General features: G+C 35.1%; 1 protein-coding gene across 2 annotated transcripts in view; it reads right to left on the bottom strand.

The window, feature by feature from the left end:
- Window positions 1-3,838: 3,838 nt before the first annotated feature.
- Window positions 3,839-20,295, bottom strand: part of LOC130053969 (wings apart-like protein homolog) — a 33,053-nt gene continuing 16,596 nt past the window's right edge. For both annotated transcript variants that reach the window (XM_056161812.1, XM_056161813.1), the window contains exons 10-17: window positions 18,570-18,646; window positions 13,795-13,937; window positions 13,592-13,707; window positions 10,584-10,724; window positions 10,136-10,373; window positions 6,464-6,552; window positions 5,226-5,321; window positions 3,839-4,561 (exon numbers count right to left, since the gene is read on the bottom strand). In XM_056161812.1, coding sequence (XP_056017787.1) covers window positions 4,496-4,561; window positions 5,226-5,321; window positions 6,464-6,552; window positions 10,136-10,373; window positions 10,584-10,724; window positions 13,592-13,707; window positions 13,795-13,937; window positions 18,570-18,646 — 966 coding nt within the window. In that variant the 3' untranslated portion in view covers window positions 3,839-4,495. The remainder of the gene's footprint in view (window positions 4,562-5,225; window positions 5,322-6,463; window positions 6,553-10,135; window positions 10,374-10,583; window positions 10,725-13,591; window positions 13,708-13,794; window positions 13,938-18,569; window positions 18,647-20,295) is intronic.

Genomic DNA, 20,295 nt, shown 5'->3' with positions numbered 1-20,295 from the left:
GATCTTGGCAGCCCAGAGTCTGTTGCTAATTGTACACAATGTAACTGACAGCACAACCATACATTATATATATGAAACACGAGCTAATGTATATATTAAAGTATATCATGGAGGGAGTCAGCAGCAAGATTCCAGTGCCTATTCCCTGAGGCTTCCTCTCGGGGAACTGGAATCTTGCTGGCTCCCTTAATTTTACTTGTATGTGAGGTAGGACTGCTCGAGCATGATGTAATTCCATTGTATAATTAATATTCATGTCTTCATTCGGAAGACATCATAACTTTCCTTAAGATAAAAAGAAGTTGGTAAGTATTCCGAATAGGTGTGTATCAGTTTCATTGAAATGACGCATCTCTTTGCAGGAAATCAGTCATGTTACGGTGATTTACAGGGAATCAGCAAAATATGTTGATTTACATTTCTGTAGTGAAAAATTTCTAGAGTGTAATAAATGCAGTCTAGATATCATATATAATTTTAATGAATCTCATAATCTTCCCTTCGTTTAAACAAACTTAAATCCCCTTCACCCCAAGAATATTTCATGTCAAGTTCATTTTGAAATTGGCCATGTGGTTCTTCAAAAGAATGTTTTTAACTCCCTTTGAAAAAGTGTAGCTCTTCATTTGAACAAACTTTAATCTCCTGAATCCAAGGAGTTTGGTTGAAATTGACCCAGCAGTTTCTGAGAATTATATAAAAAGTCTAGGCAGACGATGACAGCTGACAAATTTTGATTAAAAAAAGGCCTTCTCGACTGAAGTCATATATTTTGCAGAAGAATAATTTAAAGCACATTGGTGTTATCTACCTTCCCTGAATGTTCATACTCGACAGAAAGAGAAATTCACTCGAAACACTAATCATATTTTGCTTGCACATGGATGTAATGTAATTTTTTAATATATTTCCAATATTGTAAGAATAGCAATTTGATTGTTTTAAAGCAACAACTAACACATAGAATTTATTCAGTTAAGTTACGAATGGTTGCAAACCACGTATTTGAGTTCTTATACTATGGAGAATTGACAAGAAGCATCCGTGGGTAACCGACGTTAGGCATAGTTTTGGGGGAAATCGATTTTTTTTCCTGTCCGGTTCAAGAATCTGATATTAATTGTTGAAAATGATATTGGTACATTCAGTTGGATCTCGCTCATCCTTTCTCGTAACCGCAAGTGGATGAGGTTAAAAGGCTAGAATGTGTTATTTTTAAGATTAATTTTCATAAATTCAGTTTTGGCACCATTAAAGTCTTTATCTATCATATAAACATACAAGTATATATTGATGTAAATCTTAACAATGTACTTTCTCAAAAATCTTATTCTCAAAAACTTTGTTTTCAGATTTTACCAAAGAAGATGGGTGAACTTGGCGAACAATAAGCCAATTCATGAATGGGCACAGAGTTTAAAATCCGCATTGATGGTACCTGTATTTGCAATAGATACAGTACCGTACTAAAACGTTGTCCAAAATATTTAGAATTAAATACAAATATATAGATCATATTTCAAAGAAGAATATTTAATCAAAATCATCATCAGAATTTGTTTCACAGGCAGCATCATGTATATCAGACATTAAGCGGTTTTAACACACACATAATTACACTGATGCCTGGAGTACCTAAGGTACCATATTACACTGCATACAGGGCCGTAACTGCCGATGAGGCAGACGAGGCAACTGCCTCGTCTGATTTTTTGGCAAAAAAGAAAATAAAATTATATAAATGTTATATTATAGGATATATGTTTAAAATGAAGACAAGCACCTTTGTCTTTGACACCATATTACGATTCTTTACATAGTACAAATGAAACACAAACATGATAAATTGGGATTTAAAAAGTGTCATTTTCAGTCGTAAAGTCAATCGGCGGCCCCCAATCCCCTGCCTCCCCTGATTTAGAACCCTACTTACGGCCCTGGCATAAATATGCTCTAAACATCCAACAGTACGTGCTCCGCATTTCCATTGACATATTTTAAAACTGATGTGAATGAGAAAACTCAGATGTTTTGTGGTGTAAATCAAATGTGGAATAGCGTTTTCTGTGTGGTGCAGTTTTAATGCTTTGATTTGGATTTAGTTTTCTGTGTGGTACAGTTTTAATGCTTTGATTTGGATTTAGTTTTCTGTGTAGTGCAGTTTTAATGCTTTGATTTGGATTTAGTTTTCTGTGTGGTGCAGTTTTAATGCTTTGATTTGGATTTAGTTTTCCCTGAACAAATGTTTTGAACAGCATTTACAATCTACTGGTACTACTATAAAGGCATCAGTTCTCGCCTCTTTTGGTACAACTCGGAGGCCAGGTTACATTTGCTGTTAGATTTCCCAGCAAATACAAATGGGACAGAAACATACGCTTGATTTGCTTTGTTTTTGTACTGAAATGTAGTTCACTGTGCCTTTTAGACAGTCTGCACTGGTTGCATATTTGGCTTTTGTCATGGTCTCTTCAAGTAACTTCTTAAGAATTGTTTTCTTTAACTTTCCTTTAAGTTGTCATTTACATAAACAACATCCATTCTTCACAGACCTCTTACTTGTTTACATTTATTCACTAGCAGCATGTTGGAATCAATTACTTGTGATCGTCATTAAGACTGCATGCTGTGAATAACACTTAGCATAAAATGTCAGAGACAAATAATTATGGGAAGTCTAATAATTCTTATGAAAAAAAAAATGGTAGGAAAAATTGGTATTCGAACCACCGATATGCAATCTGGGCCTGTCCAAAATTTCATTGAGACTGTCGCTATACCACCTTGGCTATCCATCCCATGACGACTTTACGAAATTCAAGCTATCTAAAGTCACCCGACGTGGACATAGAAATTTTCTTGATAATACGACAAGTTATACACAAGAAGTAAGTTTTTTTTCATGGAGTGGGTCAAGTCTCCATACTTTTATTTACAAAACATATAACACCTGAACATGTACTAACATATTTTACTCAGTTCACAATAGAGATTTGGCCCACTCCACATGAAAATCTGCTTCGAAGTCAAATTCACTGTTATTTTGTGCATTTTTCATGTATACTTGATTTTAAGTAGGATTTTTTCAATGTTCCTTTGAAATTGACACATTGAAGAAGCATTTTTGGAAACTATGGATTGTTTTAACTAGAATGCATTTTATTCTTTTTCTGGAGTTTCAATTTTGACTTTGATATTTGTCCTTCTGTGGGTTCTCGGCTTGATAAAGTCACCAATCTTCTTTACGTAATCTTAAGAACATTTGACTCTTTAAATTTTTTTCAAAGTTAAACTGCTTCAGTAGCAAATTCATAAAAATGTTGACAAATAACAAGTGGGTACTTTTACTCTCCTTTGGTTAATTTTCACGGTATCTTCAAAGACTTCATAGAAAGGAAAACATGGTATTATTTTATAGTACACAAGAAATTGGAAATATGTCTCAAATTAGCATGCGATGTATTGGGTTACAATATGTCCTGGTAACCTTGACTTTTTGACCTCAAAAACAATATGGGTCATTCTTTAGTCATAAATTTCTTCATGCGAGTCATAGGAACTCTTCACATAAAGTTTAACTTTTAAAGCTTAAATTATATTCAAGGTTTCAAGTAGAAACTAAGATTTTAACGATAGATAGTCAAAAGTAAATTAATATACCCCACTTTCACTTAAGCAGGGGACAAATTATGAACCTGGTTTGCATGGGCATCTGGTCATGTCACTTTAATGACATTGTATTCAAAGACAAAAAGTGTGTGTGTGTGTGTGTGTCATCTTGGCTCCCGTAAGTGAGATACTACCTCTAGAATTAAAACTCAAAAATAAAAAAAATCAGTTTCAAGTATGCATTGAAAAATTGTATTTATTCAACAATGTACACATATATACATACACATTTCAATTCCATTCTTTATACACTGTAAATTGTGAAAATCCACCATAACTCATTACAATGAAACGAGATAAAACTATTCTGTTAAATAATGCACCCATCTCACTAACAGACCAGTTGTTACAATGCATTACAATTTACTAGTGAAACTTCCTTATCATTCAGACATTTCAGCTAAAACTACAGACAAATAATATGATGATAAGATTGACATACACAAACAACTATTGCTCCAAGTTTTCTTTCAGAAAATATACAAAATATTAAACAATATAAAAATAAGAGACCAGTCTAGATGTAACACAGACCAGCTGATTCCCATATGAACAACCAGGTAAACACTGCCAGAAACTCCATGTATGATTAGATGAAAATGCATTTATAACACATGCTATATTGTCATGACAATCTGGGCAATTGAAGTTTGAATTCTTTGAATAACTGCATTGTGATGTATACATTCTGTTGGTTTCAAAATTATGAAATACAAATCCATTCCTTTCTTTCAGAATCACAATGTAAGCTGACTAAATAGTCCTGTAATAATGTCAGTCTGTGAGTTTTGATTTCATATGTGCTGTAAACTTTTCCTTTTTCCCGCTAGCAGGCCTCTAGAACTTCAATCACATGAGCTATTGACTTTCCTCCAGTACTTCCAATTGCTCGCTTCAAAAAACAAATAACAAAATAAACAACCCTACCTTGAAACTTATTGAATCAACAAGCATGGATTTGCCAACTAATCAAAATTATTCTTAGTCCCAAGTTTTTCTTCTGACTTAAATGACATTGCACTGTGGTAAGCTCAGAACCATTTTGCAGCCCAAACATACCATTGGAACATTGATTTGATAAATCCTGGTCCTGCTTGGGAAAATATTTTTTAAATATATATTTTGCTATGTAAAAATGATGATCTCCCATTGTGATCCCCCCCCCCCCCCCCTTCTGATTTCAAGGGACTTTGCAGTATGCTTGAATATTAAAATGACTAACCATGACCCTGCTGTTCTTGAGAAGATTAGAAAAATATTTTCCAGGTAAAAATGATTAATCTAACCCCAACTGTGGCCCCACTCTACCCTCAATGGCCATGATTTGAATCCCCTTCACCCAACGATATTCTGTACCAAGATCGAGTGAAATTGGCTTCATGATTCCAGAGAAGAAAGTGAAATTATGAAAAGTTTACAATGTTGCCAAAGACACCGACAGACAATAGACAAATTTTGATCAGAAAAAAAAAACACTTGAGCATTTGGCAATGACAGATACATCCACATTTTTTACAAAGATGAAAACTTTCTTTCAAAATGATTTCAAAACTCACCGTTAGATTCATAAATCCTAAGAATTTCTTCAGAATAGTGATCAGATCTTCAAAACTTCCAGATTTTAAATGTCCCTTGACTTGACTGACATAAATCTGAATGAGAATATGAGAGATGCATTAACAACAATATATGAACGAAACAAAATGTGTTGGTTAAATACTATGCCTTTGAGTGTGGCCTTATTCAAATGTGACATATTTGACCTTCATTAGTCACACACCTTTGACCTTGACTTTTCTGTTCGTTAAATACAGAGTCTCTATTTCGTATAGTTTTGACCTCGGTGAAAGTTGCAAAGAGACGAGCCAGTAACAATAAAATAAGAAGCCTTTCCAACTTCCATTGAGGTGGGGTGATGAAAAGTTTAATATGAAAATGGACCTTAAAGACCCAACTTTAAGTTAACACCCCCAAATTGTTAGCCATCTGTCAATCAAACATTTAACAATAGATCTCAGGTTGAGTGACATCTGCAGCTAGAGCTACCCCAGAGAGGTGTTTTGATAACAATAACAGCCAGTATCTACAGACATTCTTTAGATCTTGAGGAAGCCCTGTATTCTAGAGTTTTGAGAGCATTGACCTGTAGACAACTACTATTTTCTGTAATTCAATTGTTTTTAAAAAGACCCCTGAACAACGCAATTTTAATATAATTGTAATTTCCTCCCTTTATATACATGTATTATGAATTAAACAATCAGAAATCAAACAATAATTTGCCAATTAATTTCTAAAACTTGTAACTTATTGAAATGATTTATATTATCAATTTATGATAGTTCTATATTTATAAAAGAAATTATTCATTGAGCCAATGACTGAGAGTAAATAGAGAAAGAGGGGGTGATGTAGACTGTGTGTCATCTAGCCATAGGGATACAACCATTATACAAACACTATGACCACAGAAACACTGCAGACAGCCCTGAGACCCTTCCTGTGTACATCAAAAATATACACATCACCCTGATCTCTTGGCCAGGTAAATAACAATGACCATAGATGAGCTCTGCCCACATCCAATGATCTGTGAAGAAACCATACAGTGTTTTTTTTGGGGGGTCTTTAATTGACATCCTCATTTCACACATTGAGAAACTTAAATTAGACCTAGTAGTATTGCTTGTCACTGGTGACATTTCATGATGATTGAAAAATTTCAAAGGGGTGTAAAATAATTTTCTTCATCTCCTTGATAAGAAGAGTTCTTGTATGATAAGAGACTACTCACAGAATTATCCTGTATAAGACAACCCAACAGTAGAGCTACATAGGATGCTATCACACTGTTCTCCATGTGTTTCCCAGCCCGATGTAAAGCTGTAAATACAAAACAACGTCTATCAGCAACAATATCATTGCATTAATCTCATAAAATTTGAATCCCTGTTAAGGCCTCCTCCAATTTTGAACATTCTGACTTTTTGGTAGGGCTGCAATTTAATTTTTTAAAAGTAAAATCTCCATAATTGTACAATAGAGGGAACAATTCACTCCCACGCCAGTTCAGCCTCTTTAAACTCATTCACTTTTACTCTATGTGATACTTTTACCTAAGGATGCTTTGAGCCAAGTTTACTTGATATTGACCTTTATGCTTCTCGAGAAGAAGTTCAAAATGTGAAAAGGTTTATAAACGATGGGTCAATTTTTGTCCGTTAAACCTAATCTCTTTAAAACTTCAAACCCCTTTTCTAAACCCATCCAAACTCCAGAGGTCATGGCGAGAACAAAACTTGAATCTTCATTGCACGGGGATGCTTACATACAAATTTTACATATTAACAACCATTCTAATTCTTTTTGCCCTGTGGGGATCCCAGTTAGAATAGGTCCTCAGTACCCTTGCTTGTCTTAAGAGGCGACTTAATGGGGCGATCTTTCAGACAAGACCTAAATAACCGAGGCCCCATGTCACAGCAGGTGTGGTACGATAAAGATCCCTCCCTGCTCAAAGGCCATAAGCTCCGAGCATAGGCCTAAATTTTGCAGCTCTTTACTGGCAATGGTGATGTCTCCATCTGAGTGAAAATTCTCAAGAGGGACGTTAAACAATATACAATCAATAAATCTTTTAAAAGGATCTCCAATGTAATCGAAGTACTTGATATCACTAAGCCTGAGAGACGTTTACATGAAATATAGCTTAATTTTGGCAACCTTTACAAGGTGTACTAATAATGTTGTATTTACCAGCAGTTCTAAAGGTGCAATCCATCACAAACTTGTTAAAAAGTAAGAGAGCAGTTAACTGGGATTTAACAGTTTGAATGTTCCTGCCAATTAAAGGGTAAAATCTTGCTTAGAGGGAGATTTATTGTAATATGAGAACTTGTTTACAGTAATGGATGACCTCTGAGATGAGGATTTTAACAGTACTTCCAAGTGAAAGTGAAAATAGTCAAAATAATCGTGATATGAGAGAGATGAACTTGAATATCGTGCTGGGTATGATGAGGAACTTGATACCATTATACAAATCCTAAATGAGGAAGAAAATAATGAAGAATTCATCGGCTTTTTGTCTGCATATTATTGTGATATTAACTTTCAATTCAATGACACCATATCATGCACATGTATCTTCTAATTTAAGAAAAGGTCTGGGCTGCTAAGAATTATTGATGGGAGCTCTTTTTCCATGTCTTTCACAAACAAAATGTGACTGGGCAGATAAAAATGCACAGGAAATTATTGTTTGTTGAATAAATCTTTTGCAATTATTGAAGTTTTTAATTAGGGTTTGAAAAATTCAGATTTTACCCGCTGATTGCTTTTTCATATCTGATAATTAATCCATGATGACCTTGCAAACAGTTTGAATATACACCTGAACATGTTTTCTATCAGCTTACCAAATTTCAATTCCATATCTTATTTCATTAAAAATTATGACATTTAAACATAACAAACATTTTTGTCAAATTTCCTCACAAAATCCATCATCCTAGTATCATTTGTATGAGAGAAAGTAATTGGTGAAAGGGTTAAGAAGCCACCAACAACAATTCATTTGACTAATACATTCAGCACTAGACGATGTTGGACTAGAAGTACCTGTAAATTGATAGATGTCAATAGTGCATTGTCGCTTGTGCAGTGCTTAAAAATGTGAAGACGTATTGTGGCCACGAGGCTCATAGTTTGAAATTCATATCATTTTGGCTTTTCTCATTAAGTGGTTCTCATGATGATATTTAAAGTATTCCATCATATATTCATTATTTCTTACTTTCTTCTCTTGGAAGGGGGGGGGGGGGGGGGGGGGGGGGGGGGGGGCATGACCCTTCATTTGAACTAACTTGAATCCCTTCAACCTAAGTATTAAGCTTCAGTATTACCAAAAATTCCCAGTTTTGCCAGGATGGACTAATGAAAGTAAAGATGGTCCTATGAGAACCGGCATTTTATCAGTTCAAATGTCCAATATCATTAACAAGAGTACCGCAAACGGTACATAATACATCCATGAAATGCTTACATAGGGTGTTTTTCTTGTGCTATAATTTGTATAACTTTGCTTCAGGTAGTATCAACCATCATGAGGCTGTGACAAACTTTCATATGAACAAAGGGCCTTAGCTTAAAAATCGAGATTTCCTCAAAATGGACCAAGTTCAACAACCTGTAATTTTTTCAAAAATGGAAGAAAATCAAAATCCTTCCCCAGATACACATCTTCAATACCCATACAAACACTCCACAAAATAAGATGGTCCTCACTTGAAAACTGTGGGAGGTGTTGGGCGGACAAATTATGTACCCTCCATATAATAATTATTTCCAAATAAAGGGGCAAAACTCCTTTAAAAAAGGTCGAAATTGATCAAAATTGCAGTATGATTTAGAGTGACCCACAAAGAAGCTACACAGCAAGTTTCAGCATGATATGTGAAAGGGAAATGAAATTATAAAGAGAAAACCCCGAACGGACGGACGTACAGACATCGCTGTACCATAATATGTCCCGTCTAAAGACGTGCGTATAAAATCTGAAAGATTCTTCCAGATTCACATAATGATGGTCTTGCATGTTAAAACATCAGAATCATAACATTTTCTTTACAATTTGGCATTTTGTTTGCATTTTAAAGTGTTTATACGATTTATAACATGACTTCTAAGTTCTTCATTGTCAATAAAATTTCACACTGGTGCAAAACCATGGGTAAAATGGAGAAATAGTTACTGGTGAGAACAAGGGAAAATAGAATTATTTGTAGAAAACAGATTCAAGAGGAAATTTTCCTGATCATGTAACATTAACAGCATGATGAGTTAGGTATGACATGTACCATTTGTCGTGATTATCGCAAGGAAGTTATTGTTTCCACTAAAGAACTACAAGATGTCAGCAGTCACATTTGGATGCAGTTACCAAAAGAAACTCCACAAAAGAAGCAGAAAGTCAGATCAGTAAAGCACACAATTCTGTCATAGCACTTCAAGAACACAGGAGGAAACGGTTAAAGTTCAGAAACAGCCACACCAAAATAAAACAAAAGGACCATGGGCCACATCGCTCACCTGAGTCACCTGGGCCCATATTTAAAGATTTTCCCCTATTTATTCGCATGTAAAACTTTCATCCCTATCCTACCCCTTGGGGGGGGCATGATTTTAACAAACTCAAATCTGCACTATGTCAGGAAGCTTTCATGTAAATGTAAACGTTTCTGGCCCAGTGATTCTTCATCAGAAGATTTTCCCCTTCATTTGAACAAACTTGAAAGCCCTTCACCAAAGTATACTTTTTGCCAAGTTTGGTTCAAATTGGCTCAGTCGTTCTGGAGAAGAAGTCAAAAATGTGAAAAAGTTTACAGACGACAGATGATCAGAAAAGCTCACTTGAGCTTTCAGCTCAGGTGAGCCAATAAAGCTGCTTTCCTTATAATATATATACCTTTAGTAAATGTTTCTTCATCATCCAGGTTATCTATTTTGTCATTCTCTGGTTCTTCCATACCACTTGCGTCTGCTTTTCCATCCTTGTCCTTTGTAGCGGACGACATAACCCACTCAATTCCTGAGTCAGATTCCTTCCACTCCCCACTTTTGTTTGGAGATGCTTGGGGGGTTGTAGGTTCACCAAAGTCTTGTTCTTCCATGTTCTTGGCTATTTCAAACCTTGTGCAAAACACCTGTGTTGACAGAATGATGAATATGATTGATGAAAATATGGACTACCTGTACAGCCTGAAGAAAGAACCTTTATTCCAGGACAAATGATGGTTTACATTAATCTGGTTTGGTTTCAACAACAATGTACATGTACTAACATAGGTACTCACAGAAAAAGTATTTTCATTATGCCCAGTGAAAACCTCTGAACCTTCTGTGGTCATACATACCTCACAGAGTGCCTTGGTAGCTGGAATTTGCGATGCTAAATTTTCTGATGTTACTTCGTAAGATCTGCAGGTTTCAGCTTCTATTAGTTTTCTTTTGTTAACACCACAATGTTCCACCATGTTAATTAGCAAACCCAAGCTCTGAAAACATTTACATGCATGAACAACAGTTTTTTCAAACCATTAAAGGACACATTTCATGTTTTCAAAGTATACAAAATTACATGCATTTTGTCTTCTTTATGCTTATAGTAATTAATGCCAAAATTTTGCGATAATTAACCACAATACAGATTTAAATCTTCAAGATTTCAAAAAGTCTTGTTAATTAGTTTGGTAGTCACATGGTACAGTGATGTCACATGCGCCCTTCTTCGATCAACTGATTGTGAAATTAGTGTGAGATATTAAAAACTCTGCTTTTAGGGGCCTAATTTATTCACCATGGGCAACATTTAAATCGATGTTGACAAATTTTCCGAGTTTTATGTTTTTTCCACCAGTGCATACATATAGCAATGTAAATACCCAACTATAGCAAGGAAAGCGTGTATGAAATCGGCAATATTGTGAGTAAATAATTTTTATATGGGTCGCTGTCTACAAACTGTTTGGTAATGTTATTCCTTTATACATCTGTAATTGGCGCTGTTTTTCTAAAATATATTTATTTTTGGATTAGATAAATTATAATATGTTACATTGTTGACAACTAGGCCCTAGGCCAAGCTACTGTCACGGGTGCATTTTGGAAAGAAAGAAAAAAGAAACAAGATGTGTTTGTGAAACACAAATGCCCCCGATAATGGCCAATTCCAAAGATGGCCAAGGTCACAAGGGCAAATATCTTGGTACCAGTAGAAAGATCTTGTCAAAAGAAATGCTCATGTATAATATGAAAGCTCTAATATTTACCATTTAGAAGTTATGACCAATGTAAAAAAAAAAATTAAAAGTAAGTTAAATGTCAAGGTCAAAAGGTTTAATACCAACGGAAAGGTCTTGTTACAAGGAACACTCATGTGAAATATCAAAGCTCTATCACTTATTGTTCAAAAGTTATTAGCAAGGTTAATGTTTTCAAAAAGTAGGTCAAACTCCAAGGTCAAGGTCACGGGGTCAAAAATGTTGGTACCCACGGAAAGGTCTTGTCACAAGGAATACTCATGTGAAATATCAAAGCTCTATCACTTACTGTTCAAAAGTTATTAGCAAGGTTAAAGTTTCAGACAGAATGACAGATTTACAGAATGACAGACAGGACAAAAACAATATGCCCCCCGATCTTCAATCTCGGGGGCATAAAAACACACATAAATCAATAAAAATAGTCAAATTTAAAGTGGAAATCCCATTATTTTATTTTGATAAAGCAATCTTATTAGTATTTTTGAATTGTGTTCTGCACGTTGTTAGGAAGTGGGAGCATGGCGTTATACTGACGCACTAAAGATGTTCAATGAGAAATAATCTTATAATTCAATTACAAGTTTAGGAAATACAATATTCTATCATTTATATAATTAGAAGTTCAATTATTATGTATCTTTAAATTTTTTGTAGATCTACCAGTTGGTAGAAACTGAAAGCACAAGTTATAACTAGTATGTTGTTACAAGGACAGTGAAGGTCAGTTGATCCGAGTGTATTGAATTTGAAGACCAGAACAGAATTATGTGGTGCTTAGCTTCTATATACCCATTTTCTCACAGTTTATCAGGGTCTCTGTCCAAGCGGTTTTTGAAAAGGTGACTGGGTGTTTTTTAAAAAGGTAAAGTTCTTGCTCCAACAAAAAAATCATCCACGTCTTTTTTATCTTACTTTCCTTCGAAAAATTGAAAAATACTCAGTCTAAACCCTTTCTACCAACAACTAGTACACCCGAGCACGGCACAAAACATCTTAATGCAATATTATTTACAAGTCGTTAACGTGATAATTGGTTTTTTGTCGATTAAATCTAATCTGTTTATGAAATGGCTAATAGATGTTTTCAAACCTGAGGGCGCATATGACGTCACATATAATGGCGCGTAAACTAGCGAAAGAAAATATGCATATGATGTCACACATTATGGTAAAATAGTGAAAGAAAATATGCATATCACAAGATTTGAATTTCATCACTTTCAAACTTGAAAACTATGCAAAATATTTCATTTAAAATACATTTAAAGTAGTTCTAGGCATGAAAGGAATTAATTTTGCTGCAAAAATGAAAACGTTTAGAAACAAGCGTTGTGTCCTTTAAGAAAGAAATACCGTACAATCAAATATTCATAGGGGTCCAAAAAATAACATTCATAGCATCATGATTTCATAGTTGTAGAGTTGTAAAACTTTATGGTAGTTTACTTTCCCCTGTTCATGGTGAATCTTAATTCATGGGTATGTCTGCATCACGAAAATTATACACCCCAAAAAATTGGTCACTTAAAAAAAATACATTCTTCCATCAGGGCTGGTTCACGATTTTTGAAAAAAATATTCTGCATTTTTTATGTTAAACATTAAAAATATAACTCATTTATTGTTGACAGCCAAATTTTTTACCTTCTGAATGCAAAAAAAAAGAAGCAATATTTCAGCCTTAAATCTGTGTTGTGTAAACAAAGACTTGAGTCTTTATGGATACAAACATACCAGTGAAATATCAATTTTGTAATATAAAGCATCTTAATTTTGCATAGTTACAAATTTTAACTTTTAGATTATACATTTTACTCAAAGAATGCTTGAAATGTGAAAGATATAATAAACTTAGATCAATATCCATTTCTTTTGAAAATTTCGTAAACAATAACATACTGCAATCTTTGTTTACAAAACAAATAATAAACTCACTAAAATGAGCTTCTGTGATAATGTATAACCTTAATTTTTATGTGAAATCTTTTAACAGTAGATTTTCATCATTAAAAGTAAAAAACTGAATTTTGGGGAATATCATGAATCAGTCCCTTTCAGCACAAATTTTCTCTAGTCTGCATTTTATCAAATGTACTTACAAGAACAAGCATGTCAAATCTCATATCCACTGGGACATAGTGGGGGGTGTCCAGTATACAAATTAAGGCGGTCTTTATGAAGTCTGCCTGGTCTCCCACTTTTGTGCATCCAAACTCTACAAATCATAGGAGCATTTGGTGCACATTGAGCATATAAATACATCATTTGAAATATATCAACACATATATTTTTTTTCTCTCACCATTTTCATGCGTGATGTTGATGAGGACCCGTAACACAGCCAATACTAGACTGTAGATAATATAGCCTGTGGATTCTTTGTCTATGTCATCAGAATTATTAATTCGGTACACAGGGAAGTATTTTTCACAAAGATTAAGTGCTCTGGAAAGAAAAAAGAATTAAGGGATAAATATCAAATTGTTTGTATAATGGAGGTATATAAATAACTGAAGCATATGGTATTTTACCCATGCTTCCACTATATATATACTTTGGAGCCTTGTTTATCCGGATGCCTTTGTTCCCAGTCAAAATCTTCAAGAAAAGTGAAGTGTCCGAATATCTGAATTTCCTTCATTTCTGTTATAACCTGTATGGCTTTTCATACAAATCGCAATAAAGAATGCTGCATTATATTAATGCTTTATTGTATGAAATACTATGATATACATAAGGATTACTGTGTAACACTTGTTCACTATAACACTGGATATAGGTAAACGAACACTATGTATGCTGAGAGATTCCTTGTCTAGGGTTCTAGTGGCTGATCTGCTATACAATGACACAGCTTTTTCTTCCTCTATCAGAAATCCCAACTCATACTTAATCAGCAGTGTAGATATGATTGCAACTGAAGAGCATGTGACGACTGGATGCAATGTTATTTATATGGCCATATCAATAATTCCCAAGCTAATTTCTAATGACTGTACTCCCCCAACCCAACTGATAAGCAATCATATCTGGTACAGCTTTGAATTTTTCCAAGCAAGCTGTCAGTAGTCTCATTTTAATCTGAATAATCTGACACTAACGGAACATGCACTATTCATCCCAAGCAAATTCACACACACTAATGCATGTGTAAATTTTATTCAAGTTACTGATTGAATGTGCTTTATAATGTTATCTAATTAAATTCAGGTTAATAAAATACTAATTTGTATGTAAAATATAATATTGTGCATAGAGAATCATAAGGAAACTATGTAGCCAGGTTTTGCCTATAACTTTTTTAACTTGTTGATATGGAAAATTATTTTCCCTTGGCAATACAGTCGTGCAATTCAACACGTCACAGGAGTGAGTGTTACAGGAGTGAGTCTCGTTACAGTGAGTGTTGTTACAGGGGTGAGTTTTGTCACAGGAGTGAGTGTCACAGGAGTGAGTGTTACAGGAGTGAGTGTTACAGGAGTGAGTCTTGTCACAGGAGTGAGTGTTACATGGGTGAGTTTTGTCACAGGAGTGAGTGTTGTTACAGGAGTGAGTGTTACAGGAGTGAGTGTTGTTACAGGAGTGAGTCTTGTCACAGGAGTGAGTGTTGTTACAGGAGTGAGTGTTGTTACAGGAGTGAGTGTTACAGGAGTGAGTCTTGTCACAGGAGTGAGTGTTACAGGAGTGAGTGTTTCAGGAGTGAGTGTTTCAGGAGTGAGTCTTGTTACAGGAGTGAGTGTTACAGGAGTGAGTGTTACAGGAGTGAGTGTTGTCACAGGAGTGAGTCTTGTTACAGGAGTGAGTGTTACAGGAGTGAGTGTTGTTACAGGAGTGAGTGTTGTTACAGGAGTGAATCTCGTTACAGGAGTGAGTGTTGTTACAGGAGTGAGTCTTGTCACAGGAGTGAGTGTTTCAGGAGTGAGTGTTGTTACAGGAGTGAGTGTTACAGGAGTGAGTGTTACAGGAGTGAGTGTTGTTACAGGAGTGAGTGTTACAGGAGTGAGTGTTGTTACAGGAGTGAGTGTTGTTACAGGAGTGAGTGTTACAGGAGTGAGTCTTGTCACAGGAGTGAGTCTTGTCACAGGAGTGAGTGTTGTCACAGGAGTGAGTCTTGTTACAGGAGTGAGTGTTACAGGAGTGAGTGTTGTTACAGGAGTGAGTCTCGTGTTGTTAACCTATAATTAATCTCACAGGGAGTCACTAATAACAAGGTCACTAGTGATGTCTTTTAAAGGCCAGTTTACCCAGCTCAGGAAAGCTGAGCAAAATCAATAGATCAATTAAAATAAATGAAAGTATAATGGAAAAATGCACTTTTCCAGATAAATTCAAAAACCCAGGATAAAGACAAAGTAACATTTAAAAAAATCTGTTCCCAAGAAAAATTGTCTCGAAGCTGAAGTCGGCAGCAGGATATCTGAAGGTCCACTATACCTTCCATAATACAATCCCAGACATTATTCCTTACATTCCAATTTTATAAGATGAAAAAGATATGGCATCACAACTTTATGCCAAGGACAACCAACAGCTTGACAACTGTAGTGAGGATTAACACCTTTAGAGATACAATGCATTTCAGCATGTGATATATATATCTCATTCTATAACCTCCAATCCTTACACACAGGTCATAAATTTCATAATTCAGATAGAGGCCTTCCAGCTTGTTTAGTAATAAGCATTTTCAAAATTTAATGAATTTTAGCACATGACCCATCCATAAATCCCCACTCTGGGGTCTGAACCCCAATCTCCGAGGTCATAGCCTCCTTGCTCAATATATTTACATGCACATTTTGTAAGGTGTAAAAGATTAAAGAATAATTTATTTATGGATATAACTATTTTCAGAGGGACATTGAAAATCAGCCATTGGAAGTTCCACTACCCCAAAATGCTACATATATTTCCATTTTCAGATGTAATTCACAATATAGTTAAGAAGATGTAGAAGTTCTCTTTTGATGCTCCATTCAAGCACCAGACATTGGAACCACAAGATTGAAACAAGCTTACTTTAGATCTTAGATGCACTTTTCTGCTGTGCTTCTTTTATAACATGAAAATGAGAGAGCTAATTGAAATTCATGGCCCCAGAGCGAGGACCTTGATTTAAAAGCAAATTTCATCTGTGTCTCGTGCTTGCTATCATCAACTACTTAACATCGGACGAATACGGTCGCTCGTCACAGAAGATGCCTGCAACACCCTAGTATGTGCCCTTGTAACATCTCGGCTCGAATACGCCAATGCTGTTCTTTTTGGTATTAACACAACTGACTTGGCAAAACTGCAGCGGATACAGAATATGGCAGCACGAATCATCACTTGTACCAAGAGAAGTGATCACATAACTCCAGTGCTGATTTCTTTACACTGGCTTCCTATTGACAGGCGCAGCCAATACAAAATTATCCTCTATGCATACAAGGTGATTCAGAAGATGGTACTAAAATACTTGGAGGAGGTGATCACTGTTTACCAACTGAATCGTTCCCCAAGATCTGAAAATTCACTGACATTAGTTAGACCTAGATGTCGAACCTCCACATATGGAAACAGGCGCTTGGATGTGGCAGCACCTACACTCTGGAACTCTCTGCCTGATACCCTCCGCCATTGTCAGAATTTGAACACTTTTAAAAAACATTTAAAAACACATCTTTTTAGACTTGCATATTAGTATTATAGGTGGTTAAATCTTTATGGTTTCTTTACCATCATTTTAACATGACTTTTTGTATAATTTATATTTATTTCCACTATTGTATTTAATAGCATTTGATTGTACGGCGTGGAACTTTCTTCATGTACATCATGTTTTAGATTTCAGTAATTTTACTTCACATTATTGATGTTTTTCTAGCATTGTTTTGATATTATCTGTCTTAGTGCTATTATAATTTCCTTTTACTACGTTTATAACATGCTGTATCATTTTTATTGTGTGCAGCGCTTTAGAGTGGTTATTTATAGCTATATAAATAAACATTATTATTATTATTAAATAACCTGCACCTAAACTTGAAGATAGTGTTATATCAAAGAGCTTTACACTGGACGTTTGGTTTTCTAAAACAAATAATTCTTTTAAAGGATGCTATCCTGTTTTCATTTCACCTTTCAAACCTCTTTATCAATGGATGATTTGTGCAAAATTTCATAAAAATTCCAGTGGTGTTTTAGTTGAAAAGTTGGAAAGTGTGAAAAGTTTACAGCAAGACAGCAAATTGACACATGACAAATTTTGAACAAAACGATCATTTGATTTGCTGACTTTCGTTTCATTACCTATATATGTCCTCTAACAGTTACCCAATCACTGATAAATCATGTAAAAGTAGATCACTTATAATGAAAGTTCAAGTTGATCTATAGTTGTTCACTATAAAACTACACAGCAAATGAATGTAATGCAAAGGACTGCAACTCTTGTAAAACTTCATCCTGTGGTTATTCATTAGAAAGCAACACAGCCAGTTCTATTCATTATTTCAAATCACAATGAAACAAAAATATCAGTAAAACTAATGAATGCTGCCCAAATTGCATCTAACCAATGAACTACTTCATATGACAAATGAGACAATGATCAATAACTGTTGAAATATTGTTAAAATGAAGAGGGCTTTTTTCATGCATAAGGTACCATGAGTGACCTTTGTCTGAAAGCCATTTGCCTATTATCTATTTGTATGATATGTGATCAAAACTGTTGAAATAAGGAACTTTTGTATGTTCTGAGTGACCTTGACCTTTCTAAAATGACCTTGAGATACCTTGGTCCAAAAGTTCTTGTCTCAAGGAACATTTTTGATCAAATATCATCAATTTCTGATGAAAGGTTTAGGAGACATGAGCTTGGATGGACATACAGACATGACAGCAACTATGTGCTCCCTTGAAATTTTTCGGGAAGCATAAAAATTTATAGCAAACTGAGATTGTAGGGAGATTAAAGCATATACATGGTTGAAAAATTGGCAGGTTTATCTGTGACTAGGATGTTTAAAACACTTGTGAAAATAAATGCTTTGTTTTGAAAATACATGCATTACCAGATTGTTAACTTACCTGCATAAAGAGGCCACCAGAATGCCAGCCTTGTATGAAATCAGATACAGCTGATTATCGGTGTTCACAAAGGACACCTGAAAAAATGAAAATTGTCACAGTTTCAAATACCTTATTTCATGGACAGCCACCCGAATAATACTGAAAGTAATGCTCTCTGAATGCACTTTATACAATTTCATAAAAGGCAATATTTAGAATATTCATTGCCAAATCAACTCAATGATTGTTTTACTGTTTTCCGCCACACTCAACAATTTTTCAGTTATCTGGAGAGGCCCAGTTTTTTATTGGTGGAAGGGAGAACCCAGATACAATGTACCTGGGAAGAGACCACCGACCTTCCGAAAATAAATTGGGAAACTTTCTCACTTACTGGTGCGAGTGGGATTCGAACCCGCGCCGACCAGAGGTGAGTCAACTCAATGAAGACACAGAACTCAAGACAACTGAACAATGAGTCTGACTTCTGTATTTTAATACATGTATTGAGTATACACTCAAAATTAAGGACATTGCAGGCCAGGAACAATATGGTACAATGCATTGTTTTGTGGAGCAAATTCTCTCCATTTTATGGATAAAAATCAGTATATGCACCCAGGGGTGCATGAGCCGAGTTGCATGGGATACATTGTAAAGCCAGGAATGATGTGGCATATTTATAATTGTGAAGAACTAATTTCAGTTTTAAACTTTTCGAGTTACTGTTCAGAAACCATATTTGTCTGAAGTTTTCAATCTATATTCAGCCAACCCGCATCACCAAACCAATAGCCGAGTTCAACTTTGTTGCAACTCGGCTAAAAATTTACATATTTAGGCACTGGTTATAAATAAGTCACTTTCGATCGGATCTCACCAAAATATGAATTTCACTAATAAAAATGTGTATATCAGATTCAGTTTCCTGCATACACTGTAAATATACAATAAGTGACAGAGTTAGCAAAGAAACAAGAGGTCATAGACCATATTGCTCACCTGAGTAGCTGCACTTTTCCCTCATAAAACATTTTTATAAATGAATTTTCCTATGTAAAACTTTGAACCATGCAAAATTAATATTTTTACACACTACATTCACCAATCTGAATTAAATTGCCCCAAACATGCAAAATAATTTCTTGATTTCACTTTTGTCAAGTTGTACTTTGAAGTAATACAATGTACATGTAGATAAATTCATGGATGTTTCTATGAACGAGTTGTCCCAAGCAGAGTATTCTATCAGCAATCCTGGGATGATTTCTTTACACTTCACACAAAGCCACAGGACGAGTTCCGAGTTAGTATATATATAAAACGTGCATCTTCAGCTGCAAATTCCTTGAATGATCTGTCTAATTTGCGACGCTTTCGTAATACAGTGACATTACACCATTATAAATGACAAACAAGAGGCTCATAGGCCACATCGCTCACCGGAGTCACCTTGGCCCATACTTAAAGATTTCCCCTATATATTTGTATATAAAAATTTGATCCCCTAATGTGGCCCCATCCTAGAAGATGATTTTCTGTATATATTTGCACATAAATCTTTCATCCCCTATTTTGGCCCCATCCTACCCCCAGGGGCCATGGTTTTAACAAACTTCAATCTGCACTATGTCAGAAAGCTTTCATATGAATTTCAGCTCTTCTGGCCTAGTGGTTCTTGAGAAGATTTTTAAATGACCCCATCCTATTTTTGCATTTTTGTGATCATCTCTCCTTTGAAGGG

Source organism: Ostrea edulis, chromosome 4, assembly GCF_947568905.1.
Source record: "Ostrea edulis chromosome 4, xbOstEdul1.1, whole genome shotgun sequence".
NCBI classification, from domain to species: Eukaryota; Metazoa; Mollusca; class Bivalvia; order Ostreida; family Ostreidae; genus Ostrea; species Ostrea edulis.
Note: the sequence above shows the minus strand (reverse complement) of the source record. Positions and strands in the feature narration are given on the sequence as shown.